We start from the raw sequence: 19,932 nt of genomic DNA, 5'->3' as shown, positions 1-19,932 counted from the left end.
TTGCAACTATCATATGCACACACCCTTTCTCACTTGTATGAGAATACAAAGATTGAAAATTAAAATAAAGAGATGAGTCATCTCATTTTAGAGGCAGGACACATGTGACTCAATGAGGTTCTTTAAATTCCCTTCATGCTCTTTGGTGGGCATATCATTTCCACAAATTATGTTACAAATGGATACTAATCTCTTGAGCCCCTTAGATATTTTGTCCTTACATGTGCACCCTAATTGACATTAAGTTAGCCCTACATTGGATCTCGCCATCCAAAATATCGGTATGTTTCGAATATGGTTTTCTTGCAATCGATCGAGTTCTATGTGCCAGTTCATCTTGTTGGTTGATCATTTTAACATGATGAGTTTTATACAGTTGCATAAAGATATTGGTTCCTCTTGGAAATTCAATCCAGCCCTTCAAATGGAAACAGAATAATTTATAAAAGAAAAATGAAACATAATAAAAGGAATGCATCCATAAATCCTACCCCCAAATCAGTTCTTTGTCCTTTGCTAGAAGGAAAAAAACATTTTAGATGTTTAAAATCTTTAGCACCATCAAGTAACACGGCATGTGCAAACCTGTCATTTTAATATCTATATTCGGACCAACTTTGCTTATAAAGCGCAGCAACACCTAGCCAAATAACTAAAAGGGATGTGTTCTCTTACATCAAAATGCTAAGAAGACAAATCAATATTAAAACCTCACAAACAAGCATAGGAATACATCAGGAACATGACTCATCAGTACCAAATGCAGATAATTTGCCAAACCACTCTCTCCCTCTTGCGTGTGGACTAGGAGGGCCCAAGTCTATGGAATTGCATCTAATTATTTTTTGCAGCAAATTTCTTAGATATCTATATATTGCAACCTAATAGTCAGAAATAGACTCTTTAACGCCATCTACCAGCAGCATCTGTCTCATTATTAGCTTTTAGATTATGCTATAGAGTAATGCTATGGGGTAATGGTTGGTCCCAAAAACTCTGGATGTGTTTGGTTCGCGATTAGAATTAGAATCGGAAAGGCTATTTCTTGATGCGTTTGGTTCGTGATTAGAATGAAAATTAGAATGAGATTTGAATACCAGGAAAAAGTTGGGATTGGGTTTTGAAGGATGGAGATATTTCCATTTCCTCCTGAAATTGAAATAGGAATGGGACTCCTTCCAACCAAACGGTTGGAAGAAGAGTCATTCATTCTCACTCCCATTTCAGTATTTGAAACACTACCGAGGCTCACCTCCCCTACTAATCAAAAGCTATTCGAAACATTAGGTGAGAAACAACTACTCCGTCCATCCACAACTATTATGATAATAGAGAACCCGGGATGCAAGAATCACCTCGAGAGAAACACTATGCACCAGGACTTAACCAGAAGGGAGAATGACATCCATCTAGCTGTAGCTAGGAATTCGGCTGAAACCACCAACATTTGAGTTGAGCAGAATCACTTTATCTTATTTATTTATATCAATATTATTATTATTATTATTGTTCATTGATATAAATCCAATAATTATACAAGTCTTTATGGGATAATTTTTTTCTCACGTACAAAAACATTTTTCGTTCTATCATTTCCGAAAAGCTGCATGGCAAGAGCTCTTTCTTCTAGCGCCCTTCTCAAGTTGGTTGACTATACAGACCCGTAAACTTAAATGAGCAGCACGAAAACTTCACCAAAAGCTTGATAACCTGATGCGACAGCGAGGCTCAATTTGTGCGAGCTTTCGGGGCATCAAACATACCTTTGATGTTAAAATGGGGTACAAAAGATCAGAAAGGTGCGTTGCATCGATATGACTTTTTAATGAGGAAAATTTGGTGGAATCTGCAGGAAATGCATGCCTTGAGAAATCTATGTGCCTTGGCTGATGGGATGACAAGGGGAGGGTGGAATCATGATGCGATGCCTTGCCTTCCTAGTTCCGTCCCCCACCCCCCCCCCAAGTCCCAACCCTAAGACAAGGAAGGACTCGCACCTTAAATAAAAAGGCCCTTTGGTGGCCAATACGCATCCATCCATGCCGTCTCAAATCGTGCCTCAATTTTTATTTTATAAGAGTCTTCTGATCTCTTCCAACCTCCTTTAGACGGCGATTTCAAGACCCGGAAAGTGCTCTTCTGAGTCACAGACTCACAGTGGGAGATGGAAAGGCGCTTTTTTTAGGCCTCTTGAGGCGTGGGAGACGTGCTGTCATGTTGGGTTTGGGAGCGGTCGGTCGAGCGCTGGAATTATTAGACTTTTCCCTTTTGGCAGTTGTGGAATGGACTCAAAGCACATGGATTAGCGATTAGCAAAGCTCGATGGACCGACCGGTCACGATTTTTGGACGCAAGCAAGCAGTCGATGTCAAATACGTTGGATGCTATGGATATTCGATTTCTGGTGACACGCCTGGATAACCATCAAGTTGAATGAGTCAGCAAGTAGAACGAGTTTATTCACGCACACAAGAAAAAAGTTTTACCCGGACAGATATAATATTAGAAAATTTAGAGAATTCTAAAATTCTTAGAATTTAACAAAAAAACAAAGATGAATTAAGTGAATGGAGGCTTGCTCCATTGGTTATATTCTTTTGTTTAGCAACTAAAATTTAGAATCTGATTCTTGGATGGTGCAACTTTAAAAATCTAGGCCTTGGTTATTGTGGCATATATAGGTAAGGCTGCAAATGGGTCAGGTTGACCCATGACTCGACCCGATCCGTTTTGGAGGATCCAGAGGGCTGGGTCGGGTGCTAAAATTGGACCCGTTCCATTTTCGGAATCGGGTCTGGGTTTACTGTATTCAGATCCGACTCGAGTTGATCCATTTGAAATTTGGATAATTTTGGACTTTCAATTCTACGATCCGACCCGACCCAACCTGAATCTGTAAAATTATTAGGGCCTATGGGTTGCAGCCCGCGGGGTACAAATACAAGTTTTGAATCCATGGATGAGTCGATCCGAATAGGATCCGACCTGGACCCGAATTTTTTTGGTCGGGTCCGGGTTATACATGGACTCGACCCGAATAACCCGCTGGGTCAAAAATTGTAACGGTGGATCCGATTCGACCCAATCTTATCGGCTCGGGTCTGGGTCCAAAATTAGAATTCGAACAAGAAATTGGGTTAGATCGAGGCTGTTGGGAAAAATTTAAATGCGCACGCGGCCCGAAATTTGGCCGCGTGCGCGTTTGAGAGGAAAAAAAAAATAAAAGGGTAACGCCCAGCGGGCGTTACGCTTTGGAAACGGCCGCGGCCGCGGCCGCGTGCTCGTTTGAAAACGAAAACGTCAACGGGCGTTTTCGTTCGCATTAAATGGACGCGTGCGCCCGTTGGCGCACGTTGCGTGGACGCGTCCGCGGAAGGCGCGGACGCGTCCGCCGAAAAGACCATATTGCCCCCGATTAAATCCCTATATAAACCCCTCCATTTCATCTCTTTAGGAACACGAAAAATTTCAGAAAAATAGTGGAAAAATTCTGGAAAAATTCTTCTCCCTCTTAGCCACTTCCAAATTTTATTTTACATTTTTTATTCAGTTTATTTAGTTCTTTTCATTCCGTTCTTTGCTGGATCTGCAAGTCCGATCGGGTTCGCTTTGACTTCTTCCGAGACGTGCCGAAGAAGAGGTTGTAGGGTCGTCGTATCTCCGAGAAGGATTGCCGGGTGACCCGTACGTGGGGGCAAATACTTCTTTGGGACAGCGTCTACGCGCTTCGACCTGCTTTCAATCAGGCTATTTCTTCTACCTTTATTTTTAATTTAATATTAGTAGATTGGTAGGATTTGAAATTCTATGATATAAACTTATTAAATGCATAGATTTACTTTGTGCTAGAATAGATTTATTTTGTATTAAAATAGAATTATTTGGATGCCGAATGATATGCATGTATATTATTTCCTTTAAGATTTTTTTTTTTATTAATTGAATTTAGAGATTTATTTATTTAGTTAGGAGATATATTGCTAACAATCCAAAGAAGTATATCTTTTTGTTAGTAATATATAATTAATTAAATTCTTTATTACAATTGTGGCATATTAGATTTTAATTGCAATAATTGTTTTTGCTAGCACATCATCAATAATAAATTATTCTAAAGAGTTAATAATTTGGTTAACCTCCAAGAGGTTTATTATACCTCCATTTGGACTTCTCAAGGAGTAATTTCCAGATCCCATTCAAACGGGAAATTCGGAAATTGGTTGATACATAATAGTTAATCTATTGAATTGACTTATTAGATCTCAATAAATTATTCTAATAAAGGAATAAATATTTTAATTCGCTGAATTGACATTTTAGATCTTAATTACAATAATTGATTTGCCATAAAATTAGTAATCAATTATTTCAATAAGGCAATAATTCAAATCTAACATATAATTCATTAAATTGATATTTTAGATCTCAATTAAAATAATTGATTTGCTACTACTAAATTAGTAATCAATCATTGCTAATTCGGAAAATTCAAACAAAAAATTTTGAAATTAGTTAATCCACAATATCTAATTTAAATTTGCATTTAGGTTATTTTAAATATTGAATTTGTGTGATTTCTAGTGATTATATCCACTAACTAATAGTGTCTAAGAAAAGCTTGTCAAAAAGGCATACGTGCCTAAGAAAGGCTGGTACTTAAGTGAGCCTAGTGCTCCACCACCGATCTGGAGCTGATCTGGCTATTAGTTTTTTGGATATATCAATTAGACATCCAAAGTTCAATATAAATATTACTGCAATCTTTTGACATAGATTTTTTGATTTCAATCAGGTTTCTGTCACTATTCTGTAACCCTGATCCTATGGCCTCAAACACTAGTGACCATCTTAGTGCCAAACCTGAAAAATTTGATGGCCATAACTTTAGGAGGTGGCAGAACCAAATGCGGTTCTGGCTCACCACATTAGGGTTAATCTCAGCCATAGGTCAAAGTACGACTGAAGTTGATAACGGGTCCAACCCAACTACTTCTTCCAACACTGAACATTCTGCCTCCACTAACACACCCACTAGGACACCTGATGAGATAGATTATCATTGTATCCATAGAATCTTAGGTGCTCTTTCTGAGAGGCGGTATGATATCTATTACACAGCCAAGAGTGCCAAAGAACTCTGGGACACCCTAGATAGCAAATATGGTCTTGATGATGCTGGGGTAAAGAGGTTCAAGGCCTCCGATTTCAATAAGTTTAGGATGGTGGACTCAAAGCCTATGAATGACCAAATTCATGAATTTGAAACCCTGATCCACCAGCTTAGGGCTAATGGAACCAATTTGGATGAATCATTCCAGGTAGCCTGTTTGATAGATAAACTACCTACTTCCTGGTCTGATTTTGCTAAGACCCTGAGCCATACCCAAGGAATACTCACCCTAACCCAAGTCTTAAACTCCATTAGGATTGAAGAGCAGCATAGGCTTAGAAATAATACCTCTACTGGACCTAAAAATAATGCATATAATATAGAAGCTCCTCCTAAGAAAAATCAGAACCGACCCTTCCGTAAGAATTTCAAGAAGAAACCCTACAACCCTAGAAACCCTAACCACCACTACAATGGGAAGCCTATTCAATTCCAGGAGCAGAAGAAGAAGAAAGAGGAAGGTGGTGCTCGTTTCTGTTATGTGTGTGGTCGGACCAACCATTTGTCTCCACAGTGCTTCTATAAGAAGACTGCACCTCTTCAATCTAAGAAGAAGGGTCCACACACATCCAGTGCTCAAGTCAACATGGTGACTTCCGGCGCTGGCTCCTCTGAGACAGTTTTCAGGTCTGTTTTCTTCACTCCTGAAGTTAACATGACTTTACAAGCACTTGATTGGTGGATTGATACCGGAGCTGGTATTCATATTTGTTCGGATCGCTCCTGGTTTTCTTCTTACCAGATCTCAAGTGGAGGAGCTGTGATCATGGCAAACAGCTCGGAGGCGCGTGTGTTAGGAGTAGGACGTGTGGACTTAAAGCTTACCTCTGGAAAAGTCCTGTCACTGCACGGCGTCCAACATGTTCCAGTTGTTAGGAGAAACCTCATTAGTGGTTCTTTGCTTGTCCAGCAAGGCTTTCGTCTTGTTTTTGAGTCCAATAAGGTTGTAATTTCTCATGGTGTTATGTTTATTGGAAAAGGATTCCTTAGTGAAGGATTGTTCAAATTGAATGTAATAGCTCCTTCAATAAATGAAAATCCTTTGATTATGAATATAGAGCCTCCTTCTATTTGGCATGGTAGATTAGGTCATATAAATTATAATTCAATTAAGCAACTTATGAACCTAAATCTAATACCAAAAAGTGATCTCAAGAACCATGAGAAATGTCAAACTTGTGTAGAAGCCAAACTCCCTAGGAAGCCTTTTAAATCTGTTAATAGGGATTCTGATCTATTAGAGTTGATTCATAGTGATGTTTGTGACTCTGGTAGAACTTCTAGGGGAGGTAACAGATACTTTGTAACATTTATAGATGATCTATCGAAGTTCTGTTACATCTACCTAATTAAAACCAAGGATGAGGTGCTCAGCAAATTTAAAATTTTTAAGATTGAAGCTGAGAACCAACAGGAAAAGAAAATTAAAATTCTTAGATCAGATCGGGGAGGTGAATATACATCAAATGACATAACTCAATTCTGTGAAGATCATGGAATCATTCATGAAGTGACTGCACCCTATTCTCCCCAATCAAATGGAGTAGCAGAAAGGAAGAATAGGACCTTAATGGATATGGTGAACTCCATGCTTATAAGCTCAGGAGTACCAGAAAATTTGTGGGGGGAAGCTCTTGTTTCAGCCTGTTATATCCTTAATAGAATTCCCTCTAAAAATAATGATCTAACCCCATATGAAGTTTGGAAACATAGAAAACCTAATCTTAGCTATTTAAAAGTGTGGGGGTGCTTGGCAAAAGTAAAAATACCTGATTTTAAGAGAAAGAAAATAGGCCCTAAAACAGTGGATGCCATATTCATAGGTTATGCAGCCAATAGTAATGCCAATAGATTTCTGGTAATAAGTTCAGAAATAAATGATATTAGTAACAACACTATCATAGAAGCCAGAGATGCAACATATTTTGAAGACACCTTTCCACTTAAGACTAGAGTAGATAGCGGTATAGCTAGTAGCTCTAGTAGAATAAGGACAAGAACAATAGAAGTAGAAGCAGAACCTAGGAGGAGTAAAAGATCCAGGGTAGAGAAAACATTTGGAGATGATTTTTATACCTTCCTAATAGAAGACTCTCCAACTACCTTTGAGGACGCAATGAAATCTTTGGATTCACCTTTTTGGAGAGAAGCTGTGGACAATGAGATGCAATCAATTATCCAAAACCATACTTGGGAATTGACTGATCTTCCTCCTGGTTGTAAAACAATAGGATGCAAATGGATCTTTAAGAAGAAACTTAGGCATGATGGCTCTGTAGATAAATTTAAGGCTAGATTAGTTGCCAAGGGCTTTACTCAGAGACCTGGGGTAGATTTCTTTGATGTTTATGCACCGTAGCTAGGATAACTACTATTAGGGTCCTTATAGCATTAGCCTCCATTCATAGATTAGTGATTCATCAGATGGATGTTAAGACAGCTTTTCTAAATGGAGACTTAAATGAAGAAATTTATATGGACCAACCAGAGGGATTTAAAACCCCAGGCCAAGAAAATAAAGTTTGCAGACTAGTCAGATCTCTTTATGGTCTTAAACAAGCACCTAAGCAATGGCATTTGAAATTTGATGAAACCATAATGACATTTGGATTTGAAATCAATAGCACAGACGAATGTGTATATCATAAGAGAGTTGGACACAAATTTGTGATCTTGTGCCTTTATGTAGATGATATACTGATCTTTGGGACAGATCTTCAGATAATTGATGAAGTAAAACAATTTTTAAGTCATAAGTTTGATATGAAAGACTTGGGACAAGCTGACTTAATTTTAAATACCAAAATAATTAGAAGTGCAAATGGAATTGAGTTATCCCAAAGTCATTATGTTGACAAGATACTCAACAAATTTAATTATTCGGATTGTCAGCCTGTCTCTACTCCCTTTGATCCCTCTACACATCTTAAGAAGAACTTAGGAACTCCTATCCTTCAAAGCCTATATGCTCAAATCATAGGCTCACTAGGATTCCTAACTAACTACACTAGGCCAGACATAGCATATGCTGTAAATAGACTTAGTAGATATACTGTTAATCCAAATAGAGATCATTGGACAGCATTAGAGAGAATTCTTAGGTATCTTAAGGGTACCAAGTCCTATAGTTTGCACTTTAGTGGGTTTCCTGCTGTTCTAGAAGGCTATAGTGATGCCAACTGGATCAGCGATACCTTAGATGTTAAATCCACCACAGGATACGTCTTTCTCCTAGGAGGTGCTGCTGTGTCTTGGAAATCCACCAAACAAACCTTAATATCTAGGAGTACCATGGAATCTGAACTGATAGCTTTAGACACTACTAGCACTGAGGCTGAGTGGCTCAGAGATCTACTTATAGACCTTCCTGTAGATGAGTCACCTTTACCACCTGTCTCCTTACATTGTGACTGTAAATCTGCAATAGATAAGTGCAACCAAGAAAATACCAATGTAAAAATGAACATGCACTTAAAAGTACGTCATAAATCATTGAGATATAAATTGAAAAATAATGTTATTGCCTTGAATTTTGTAAAATCAGAAAATAATTTGGCTGATCAGCTTACAAAAGGTTTATCTAGAACAGTGGTTCTAGAGTCGTCGAGGGGGATGGGGCTTAGCCCATAAAGATAGATCACCACGGTGGGAACCCAACCTTAAAAGGTTCAATGGGTAGAAACAAACCGAAGTGTGACTAAGAGGAGCACTATTTTATGTTGTCCTCATCCCTATGGCGCTAGTGCTCATAAAAGCAAGCGGTAGGATGAGTTCGTTTGTATAACTCTTAATGAGTCCGAGACCCAAGAGGCAGGAGCTTCCTTGCTAGCTTCCTTATTAGGACTCACCTATATGTGCAGTCGTGAGGCCGCGATTATGGGAAATGGGCGATTCCCTAAAAAGCACATGATAGATATCTGCGCATGGCCATAACAGCGCAACCCGCTTAGAACCCAGATCGGGCTATATTATGTGTGTTGTTGATTTAATCTGAGCCATGGACCGAGGTTCAAGGTTAAGACCACCTTGGCTCCACAGATGTAATCAATTGTCACTAAGTGAAGGTTCAAACCGAAAGGTACCTACACCTATTACATAATATAAGATATCCAGCATTTTATTTTGATTTTAAAATTATTTAAATTTTTTGTGGGGGATTGTTGGGAAAAATTTAAATGCGCACGCGGCCCGAAATTTGGCCGCGTGCGCGTTTGAGAGAAAAAAAAAAATAAAAGGGTAACGCCCAGCGGGCGTTACGCTTTGGAAACGGCCGCGGCCGCGGCCGCGTGCTCGTTTGAAAACGAAAACGCCAACGGGCGTTTTCGTTCGCATCAAATGGACGCGTGCGCCCGTTGGCGCACGTTGCGCGGACGCGTCCGCGGAAGGCGTGGACGCGTCCGCCGAAAAGACCATATTGCCCCCGATTAAATCCCTATATAAACCCCTCCATTTCATCTCTTTAGGAACACGAAAAATTTCAGAAAAATAGTGGAAAAATTCTGGAAAAATTCTTCTCCCTCTTAGCCACTTCCAAATTTTATTTTACATTTTTTATTCAGTTTATTTAGTTCTTTTCATTCCGTTCTTTGCTGGATCTGCAAGTCCGATTGGGTTCGCTTTGACTTCTTCCGAGACGTGCCGAAGAAGAGGTTGTAGGGTCGTCGTATCTCCGAGAAGGATTGCCGGGTGACCCGTACGTGGGGGCAAATACTTCTTTGGGACAGCGTCTACGCGCTTCGACCTGCTTTCAATCAGGCTATTTCTTCTACCTTTATTTTTAATTTAATATTAGTAGATTGGTAGGATTTGAAATTCTATGATATAAACTTATTAAATGCATAGATTTATTTTGTGCTAGAATAGATTTATTTTGTATTAAAATAGAATTATTTGGATGCCGGATGATATGCATGTATATTATTTCCTTTAAGATTTTTTTTTTATTAATTGAATTTAGAGATTTATTTATTTAGTTAGGAGATATATTGCTAACAGAGGCCACTCATAACCCTACATGATCCGACCCATTTGCACCCATATATATATATATATATATATATGTATGTATGTATGTATGTATGTATGTATGTATGTATGTATATGTGTGGACAAAATAGAAACCATGCGTCAAGAAAAGTTGGGAAAAAAGTATTGGCCTATGGTTGAATGTGGACCAACCAATAAAAAAAGTTTGTCTGATATCAGAGTTGATGAACATAATCTAGTCACTCTCCAATATGCTAATCAATTTATGTTGTGATGACCTAGTAACAAAACGGTGAGGTTATAAGATTGATTTGGCTTCACACGCTGTACCCCAAGGTTGGAGGCCGAACGCCATGTCCAATCCAAACCAAGGTATGAACGATGTGATGATGGCTGATAGCTTCACCAAGTTTGCTTAGAATTAGCAATGAAGTTAGAACTCGTGCCGTTGTTCCTAATGAACAAGCCTGCAAAGTGTTATGGATATAAACCATTATATACCGTGGTTTTTATCCTCTTCATGGACTATATTAATTATGATTTAAAAAGATCACCAAACTCGATGTTGATTACTTTTACCATTCAATTAGGACCAGACAAAGTGCGCAAGCGAGATCCATCATATCGAAAAATTGAATTGCATGTCAAACATCTGGATACCATAAATTGGACATATGATATCCGATTAAGATATTTTTTTTAATCAAGTAATTTTTCAAGCTCTACGATGCGGTGCCAGTTAGATCCAACTTTTACCATTTGAACTCCAAAACATATTGGTCAAATCATTTACTTTTTTTTGAAAAATAATTTAACTAGATGTATCTCTCAATTCGGAAAAAATTAGATGGAGCGTCTCTGATGCAGGAGTCGAGATCTACTTCTTACAGAATTTTAGTTTTTTCTAACTAATCATACCTATGCGGAAAATGCCGAATCTTATTGGATTGAGAAAAAGAATTCAACTCGAATTATACAATAGCTGAATTCACTGGGAGTTATGTATATTAATTTGTTATTCATCAAGAAAAGGGAAGAAATGGAGATCTAAACCTTATTTTCGTTAAATTTTCTATTTTTCTTCATCTTTTTAAGATATTTGAGTTGCACAAACCAAGAATTTTTTTTTTTCTCCTTAGTTAGACCAAATTAACTTTTATCTCACAGCTGGCTATGAAGTTAGCACATAATCACCTTGTTTAATGGCACCAACCTAAAATTCCAAAGAGAAGAATACCCATACGGAATCGAATCCTCGCTGACTGTTCTATAAACGCGGTAGCCCACGAGATCGGAGGCATCGAGAAGTAAGCCATAATTTTCTTGCAGTTTCCATAGCTTGACTGGGGCAACCGTGCACGGCCATTAAGTTCTCGCATTTATTCCATCAATGGACGTGGACATGTGGCACAAATCTCAATGGCTTTATACGAGACACAAAGATCGATTAAATTCTGGTTGTTGTCACGGGCCATGCCTATCGTCCAAAAGCCTCGGGCAAGAAAGATTGGTCCGGTCCATTTCTCATCCGGTTGAGAGAAATCAATTGCCAACCCATGAGGTCAGAGGTCCCATCATTATTTGCAAATAAAACCTTGGGAACGAAGGAAATACCTTGCTCTTGGAATAAATAACATATTCAAATAGCTGAACCTTTCAAGGAAGCTGTGAGCCTGTGAATCCTGTGATTCATTATGAAGGATGCTATTCATGGTCAAAAACTGCGCCCTGGATACCTTTAGGTAGCAGTGGGTGGGTCCCTTGTTCTCACATTTAAGCCAAAATTTTATGTATTTTTTAAGGGACAGAAGATAGAGGAATGGTGGTTGCAATGGAATGGATGGAAGGAAGAGGGGTGTATGCTATGTCGTATATAAATCCATGGCATAGGATTATTTCTTTGAAAATCAGGAAGATCGGTCTCAAAATTAGCTTTAAGTTCCGGATACAGAAGAACATGTAATCTCACAAAAATACCCTTCATCTTGATACTTGAGTCTTGAGATTTATTTTCTCCAGCGAACAATACCAATACTTGCAGGGATCTGTGTGGCAAGCCCTAAGTCCCTAACATGGATGATTATAACCACAAAAACCCACTATCTCAAGCTAGACATCTTATACATGGCGATTCGAACTCGGCTATATAAGTTTACTCCATGTAGACATCTTCTACATAGCAATTCTTGCACAGGTAGTTTTCTCGTTATCAGATAATGATTTCTTGAGGACATGTTATGTTTTATAGTAGATGGCTATTGTGAAGACCCGTGCAGATATGTGTTTAGTTTTATATTGATTATTCGCTGGGTAGATCTTAGATACTTATATATGATCCAGAAATTCAAATAATACTTTCCGGCTAGCTATTTTAAGTAAGATCCTGAGTTATTGCAAACGGTATTAAAGCAGATCCGACCAATAACCTATATGGATTAGGAGATACTACAGCACGAATCTACTGAGGTTGACTACGGCCGATTGTGGTACTTATAATTAGATTTGTATGGATTTGATCCCTTAGCCTGACGAGGACATCAAGACTTAAACGTGGGAAGTATGTGAGAACCCAGGAGGATGTTTGTTTAGTTTCATGTTAGTTATTCGTTGGGTAGATTTTGAATACTTATACAGGATCAATGAATCCAAATAATATTTTTTGGCTAGTCATTTTGGATGAGGTTCATTTTGGGTTATTATAGCTGCAATCACAAATGTAAATGAATGCACAATAAGCAAATGTATTTATTCCTCATTTGAACCTGGCACTATGCATAATTTGGATGCATTAGTATGTACAATCATGGCAAACTGCAAGCAAGAACTACATCCGGCACCAACTTTCATGTCCTTTGGCCCCATCAACATCTAGAGTGGATCCTTTGGCTCATTTCTTTTTTGTTTTTTCAGAGGAAAGTTAGACCCGGGAGAGCTTAATAGATTTTCATTAAGATAATGAAACCATGGATCGTTTTGACTCATTTCAGGATGCTAGTCTATGTGTTGTGAATTCCAAGAAAAATGTTCCAAAAGATAACTAATGTGGAAGAGGACGATGGCAAGTGGAATGGGGACCGGAGAAAGGTTGGAGCATCAGTCCTTAGGCTGCATCATAAAATCTAGGCTTGTATAATATATTATAATCAGCTATAGATTTTTTCTAAGTCTTTGCCAGACTTCTTGATCCATCCATCAGCCCCGTTCGCAAGCCGAGTCGACTCAGTTGGAGAACGTTTGTGGAGTCCTTTCACAAACCAATTTGAAATAAGTTCTCTGACCTAGTTCTATCAAATTTTGCAAACATTGTCATTAGAATTAGATGGCGATGGTCAATGAAATACAAGTGCTCTAAGTTTTTGTCCAGTCTTCACATCAATAATAGCTGGGAAGGCAAACTCTGACCAATAGTTGGGGCACTTCATTGTTTCAGGATGACCACATGGTTACCATACATTGTGGCTACTCCAAATTATTTTTAAAATATGGGATTCGAGGTCATCTGTTAATCAATTCGGACCAACAAAACTTAAACATAACCAACGGCTAACAAAGATTAGCTACAGCACTCGGCCTTACCCAAATCAAACCTAAATCATCCAAGAAAAATCCTCCCCCGTCGAGTTAACCCATTGCAAACTTAATGAGCTCCTGGACTCTTAGCGAAGACTAGGGTTCAACCTCAACATTATGGCTGGTTGCCATAATGCTATCACGGTCATTAAAATAGTTTCTAGAGGAAAACATGATAAGATATGGGCAAATTTAACTAGAAGTGCTAATTTAGCAATTGTTCTATCATAATGGCTATCATATATAAATGAAAACAAGACATGCTATTTAACAGTTCCATTAAATCTTAAAATCTCTATTTTAGCTTTAAAAATAATTCAATATTTAGGGGTGGCCGGGAGCCGATGAATCTTCGATACTTATGTCTTCAGTGTCGAGATTAGAACCGCATGGAAGGGCATCACTTATGCGAGGCTTGTTTTGGGTACGGACTGTATCCTTTTCGACGGATACTTGGCTACGGTGATTGAGTAGATTCGGAGTTGGCGCAGCGCTGTTGGTAGGATAATGTTATTCCATGACATGTGCATACTCTTGAGAGAGTGTGACTCCTTTCGGACCACTCATGTCTACAGAGAGGAAACACTTATGCTGATTAGGTTGTCTTCTATGAGACTCATCATTCCGAAGATTTTCTCAATAAGAACCATATGCCGGCTTTTTTTTTCTTTTTGCCAACTTTTTTTTCTAATTTTATTGGCTGCACCTGCTATTATACCAAAAAATAATAATTTAATATTTGATGAGTTTTAGAGTAAACAAAGGCGTTGTTGTTATTTCATTATCCTCGCTAAGATAACTAGTATTTTATTCCGACGGTAAATAAAGGTAACTGTGGGTGCCACCAAAAGCAGCGGTAGCTGAGGTTGGGAATCTCGGCTTTTATGGAAAATCTTGGTGCAGACGGATAAATAGCCGGCAGGTGAATTTGTAATATGAGAATTGGGTCTCTTCTGAGGTGGTGTCATGGCTTTTTTTTGACACCTGACGGAGATAAAATGGCCATTGGTTATACCGGCACCGGTTTCTGCGCCGGTAGTGGAGGCGACCACTTCTCTGTTAAGAGAGAGAGAGAGAGAGAGAGAGACAGGGAGAAGGAGCCAAAGTAGTTATGAATGGGGATGGGACTGGATCAGGATTACGTTCTCTGAATAAAAGGAAACAAATAAAAAGTATAATATATATAATTCCGGATCCATCAGCACCCATTTTGTGATTTTTATGGTGGGGTAGACCCAACATCCAACCAATGTGGGGTGCTGGTGAAAAGCCTAATCCCCAAGGGTTTGGTGGAGGTAGAGGGAAACATAAAGGAGGAGGATCTGATCTTTGTATATTTTAGTTTTTTATAATTTCCATATTTTGCAAACTAGATGTGCCCTATGAATCTTGGGGAGAATTAATATCAATTTATTTGTGTTTTCTAATTATTTTCGAAGCAGAAAATAATTGTATGAAGTTATTTTATTTCTTGATATGTTAAGTTATTTTTTATTTTTGATAGAAAATATGCAAAGTTTGTTGATGGGAATCTTTTTCTTATTTCAACTTGTGTGGCTTTTAAAATGGTTTTCATATATTTTTCTCTCTTAATAAGATTTTTTTTTTCCTGCTCCGAGCAAAATGAACTCTACTTATCATTTTGTTCTTTCTAAAGTATTGTTTTATGAAATCAAATAATTTTACATGAAAAGTAGAAAAATAAAATTCTTAATTCTTAATTTATATAGATTTTTGGATAAAATATTAGTTAGAATACTTTTTTTGAATATTAGGTTATTGTGGCACCTACGTATCACCATGCAAATATTTCTTATTATATATGCAATACAAGCTATTGTATACCCAATTACAGTGGCAAGTTGATGCTAACAAGTAACAAATTTACCGTGTTGTAGTTAAATTTGACAAAAATAATTAATATATGTATATAAAATTCTTGTCAACCCATGGATATTGACTTGCAAATGCCATGTTTAACTGTTTAAGGCATGTATATCCAACAAAGATGAGCGAAAAATAGCAAAACTGATTTGGAAATAGCAAGCCGCAAATATCGGAAGAAAAAATATCGCCATCATATTATATATAGTTTCCATCCCAATATTTTTCATTAAATACATTTAAAATTGATGTTGGAACACCAGTTATGAGCAGATCCCAACCCTAAGTAAAATCAACCATCTTAGGCCAAGGCTCATATTTCCCTTTCTTCCACCTCATTGTTCCTTTAAAATGTTGGAAGTCACCAATGGCCAAAGAAGTCCAAGGCCATCAGGGTATGCAAGTAATATTCACTTCCCATCCTTCCTTCCCCTCCAACAAACCAAAAGGAAAGTGCTGATACACCGAATCACAGTGTATAACAGGCTTCCCCAATAAAAATAGATTATCATGAGGATTAAACAAAACAAAATGGGTTGCTATTTGCTAAGGATTTAGTAATTTACTCACCATATAAAATAAAAAACCACCCCACCCGGTACCAGTAAAAGTCCATGGCCCAGAGGTCATACAAAATCAAAGAGAAAGAGAGGAAAGAAGAAATAGAAAGGCCTCTCCCACCTATTCACCTCCTCTCCTTTTTTTCCCCCAATATTAATTTGATTCCCCCTTGTGGTTTTCTCCCTTCCATTGGATTGTACGGATTCTTGCATAAAATTCCTGCAATTTTTTTTTTCTTCTTCCATTCTCCCCATTCTTCTCCACCTCTTTCCTCTCTTTGTTTCCTCCCCCACCTCTCTCCCTCTGTTTTTTTTTTATTATTTTTTTGGTCTTCTGAGACTGCTAGATAGAAGAAGAAGAAAAGCCAGACCTGGTCTCTGGGCTCTGCTTCCTTGGAACTCTCTTCTGGGTTTTGGAGGAAAAAGCCTTTCAGCACCCGCTGAGATTGGTTTAAAGGGCTTCACAAATATAAAAACTCTTTCTAATTTTGCTAATTATTTAGCATAAAAAGAACTGCTTTTATTTTTTTTTTCTATTAATTTTTCTCTGGGATTGAGAAGGGGGACGGGAGAAGGAGAGGTAAAGATGGGAAAGCACGGACCTTGCTGTCATTGTGGAGTCACAAGTGAGCTCTTCTTCATGTTTCTGATGATTGTTTTGATATAAAATTATAAGCTCGGATCTTTCTTTCGCTTCTCTTTTTCTTCCTTCTTGTTCCCCCCTTTTTGAAATGGTTTAATTTCTTAAAAATTAACAACTTGTTCGAGAACATGGCGTCCGTGTGAAGCAATTTTTATACGTTCCTCTTCTTGTTCTTTTTCTTGTTCAATACTTGTCCTCGGGTATCCGCCTGCCTTCGAATTCCATTCCTGAAATATTGAAGGCATTTGGGGATACACAGGGGTCCATTTTATCCTCTGGAAATCATTGGATTATAGCTTATTTGTTTCCGTTTTATTGTTTGGCGTGTATGCATCTTTTGTTGGTTTGTGATTTCGTCCTTTTTGCTGGCTATTAATGAAATTCCTTAGCCAAGTTCGGTGTAAGTGTGATTAGTTTTAAGTCCATGCTTTGTGTTTGTGATGTCTCGAGTGGATGCCTTTGTACTTAGGAAGCCCTAAGGAAAATTGTGGATCTTTCTGTTTCCGATCTCCTGCTGCTTCTTGGGAGCATATATGTGTATCAAAAATTCACATAAGAGAGGAATTCGGGCAACGCCTATATCAGAAGTTCTTGGGAAATTATATTGAATGGCAACAGTTTCTTATTGGGTTGCAGATGTGCTGTGGCTAATTGTATTCAGTTCTTCTAATCCTCAAGGACTGCTGCAAATAGGAAGTTCACTTGTTAGGGGTGTTTTCTGCTACTAGTTTAGCAGGGTTCTAGCTCAGCCTACCAGTGCTAATGTACCAAAAATTACCATACACAGTTTAAAAATAGAAACTAAATTTTATATTAAGTTAGCTGTAATCATTTACCTCTACACTTGATTGCTGTTATTTCCATGAACTGAGTACTGGCTGTCTGTTTCTGGAAAGTCTTACCAAGATAACAGCTGCCACAGCTTGTAGGCTCTATGCCAGTAGAAAATACAGATGCCTGGTTCTTATATATTCTAACAGCGAAATCTGGCTGCTCTGTGTCTAGAGAGTTACTCTGCTCAGAGAACATGTAGCAATTTTGTTTGTGATATAGAATCGTAGATATTATGAGATTACTCAGTACTGAGAGAAGGCAATTACTTGGTTCTTCTGGATGTGTAGATTAGTGCATAATTTATGGGGTTGCGATAGTTAAATTATCTGCCAGTTTCAGAAAGCAGTTGTGTTTATCATCTTTCATCTTTATCTCTATCCAAGTTTCATGCCAGAGAATGCTCTTGGAATGCCGGTCTTCATGTTAAAAAGTCTGATAAGTTCATAGAGATAAGGTCTTTGTCATTGATATGCTGTGTATGTGGGGGCTTTAGTATTATTTAGATGCATGGAAATGTGTTTGTGATAATATCAACTAAAATTTTGTTAATTTGAACACCACCAGTATCATTTTCATTGTATTTACATTGTTATGTGGATAATAGCTATTTTTCCCTTTTTTTATATACTCCTCTGAGTGTTCTTTCCTAGCTTCTCTGTTTCCTTCCGTATATGCATCCTCTGCATTTTCCTTTCTAATTTCTATCAAAATGCCACATGCAATGATTGTTACCCTCTTATGCTACTGTCTTGGTTAAGTCATGCCTTTGCTTAGATGCATTCTCTGTTTAGTCGATATTTAACTGTGCTTAAGATGCTATGATTTGTTCATTCACATTTAGTGATCTACAAGTATCTTATTTTAGTATCCTGCTCGGGATGCACACATAACATATAGCCAGTCTTAGGTTTCTTTTTGTTAATATTGTGAAAATAGATAGCCCCTACGGAAGTGGTGACAAAGCAAGATTCATATCATTCAATACAGAAAAAATCTATTGGTTATGTTTGTTTTAACTTCTTATTTCTTTAAGAAAGTCAGTACTGTACTAAACCTTCAAGTTACAAGTAGATCATCCTTTTCACTGTAGTGTTGCTCATATCATTCTTTTGCATCCTTATTTAGTGTAAGATTGCTGCTAAGAAGATGCTACCTCCAAACTCTTTGCTTCTTGAAATGAAATGAACAACTTGTTTAGTGGAACTCTTTCACTGTGACCAGTGTCCGTCAATTTCATTTACCATTTGTGTGGTATGGAATGAATGAACTTATCAACAGAATTCCATCTTTTTGAGATGTAAATTTTTAAGTTTATGGTTTTATGACCAATTTCATTCTTTACTACTTAAAATTGGAAGAGAAAAACTGAGGATGCCAATGGTTGATAAAGTCTCTTGTGTTGATACAAGAGACCTGGGTTCGATCCCTCAGCAGAGCTTGCGTCCATCCTAGTTGTCAAAAAAAAAGAAGGAAGATAATATCAGTATTATGATAGCACTATTAATATCAATATCCATAAGTTATTTCTATGGTTTCTACATAATTTCTAGTTGCTAAAGCTGAATTATTCAACAGGTACTCCTCTTTGGCGGAATGGACCGCCAGAGAAGCCAGTTTTATGCAATGCATGTGGTTCAAGGTGGAGAACAAAGGGTTCACTGACAAATTACACCCCTATGCATGCTCGAGAACCTATAGATTCAGAAGAATTAAAAGTTCCTAAGGTGAAAAATATATCACTCAAATCCAAAGAACAGAAGCTGCACAAGAAAAAGCAGAGCGGTATTACATTGGAAAGCAAACGTGAAATGCCATATTCTGACCAGAACTTCCGAAAGATAGCTGATGGTGATCCAAGCAATCGATCTAGTTCTGGATCAGCGATATCATATTCAGAAAGTTGTGCACATTTTGGAGCCACTGATGCAAGTGATATGACAGGTTACTAACTCTTTCTGTTCATTAATGAGACATTAGACTATGCCTTGATCTAAATGGATGTTTCCTTTCTTTCACTTTCTTTTCTAAGATCAGAAGTTTTTGTTGAAGGACATGCATGAGTCCACTTATCTAATTGAACTTGGGCTCATCAATTAAAAGAATCAAAATTTCACTTGTTTATTCACTGCATTCTAATTTTAAAGAGAAAACAATTATAGAGTTGAGAATCCACAATGCTTCTTAAATTCAATTTATGGTATTATATTTTTAGTTATTTTAGACTACAGAGCTTGTGAGGGGATTGACATTTGTTATTGCTCTCTTTAGTCCTAAGCATATTAATA

General features: G+C 37.7%; 1 protein-coding gene across 1 annotated transcript in view; it reads left to right on the top strand.

Annotated features, from left to right (window-relative positions):
• Positions 1-16,224: 16,224 nt before the first annotated feature.
• Positions 16,225-19,932, top strand: part of LOC103710795 — a 37,638-nt gene continuing 33,930 nt past the window's right edge. Inside the window, exons 1-2 of the mRNA XM_039116004.1 lie at positions 16,225-16,796; positions 19,223-19,588. Of these exons, the coding sequence (XP_038971932.1) occupies positions 16,757-16,796; positions 19,223-19,588 (406 nt within the window). The 5' untranslated portion in view covers positions 16,225-16,756. The remainder of the gene's footprint in view (positions 16,797-19,222; positions 19,589-19,932) is intronic.

Source organism: Phoenix dactylifera, chromosome 2 (genome assembly GCF_009389715.1).
Source record: "Phoenix dactylifera cultivar Barhee BC4 chromosome 2, palm_55x_up_171113_PBpolish2nd_filt_p, whole genome shotgun sequence".
Classification (NCBI taxonomy): Eukaryota; Viridiplantae; Streptophyta; class Magnoliopsida; order Arecales; family Arecaceae; genus Phoenix; species Phoenix dactylifera.
The sequence above is the reverse complement of the archived record's forward strand: the minus strand, read 5'-3'. Positions and strand labels throughout refer to the sequence as shown.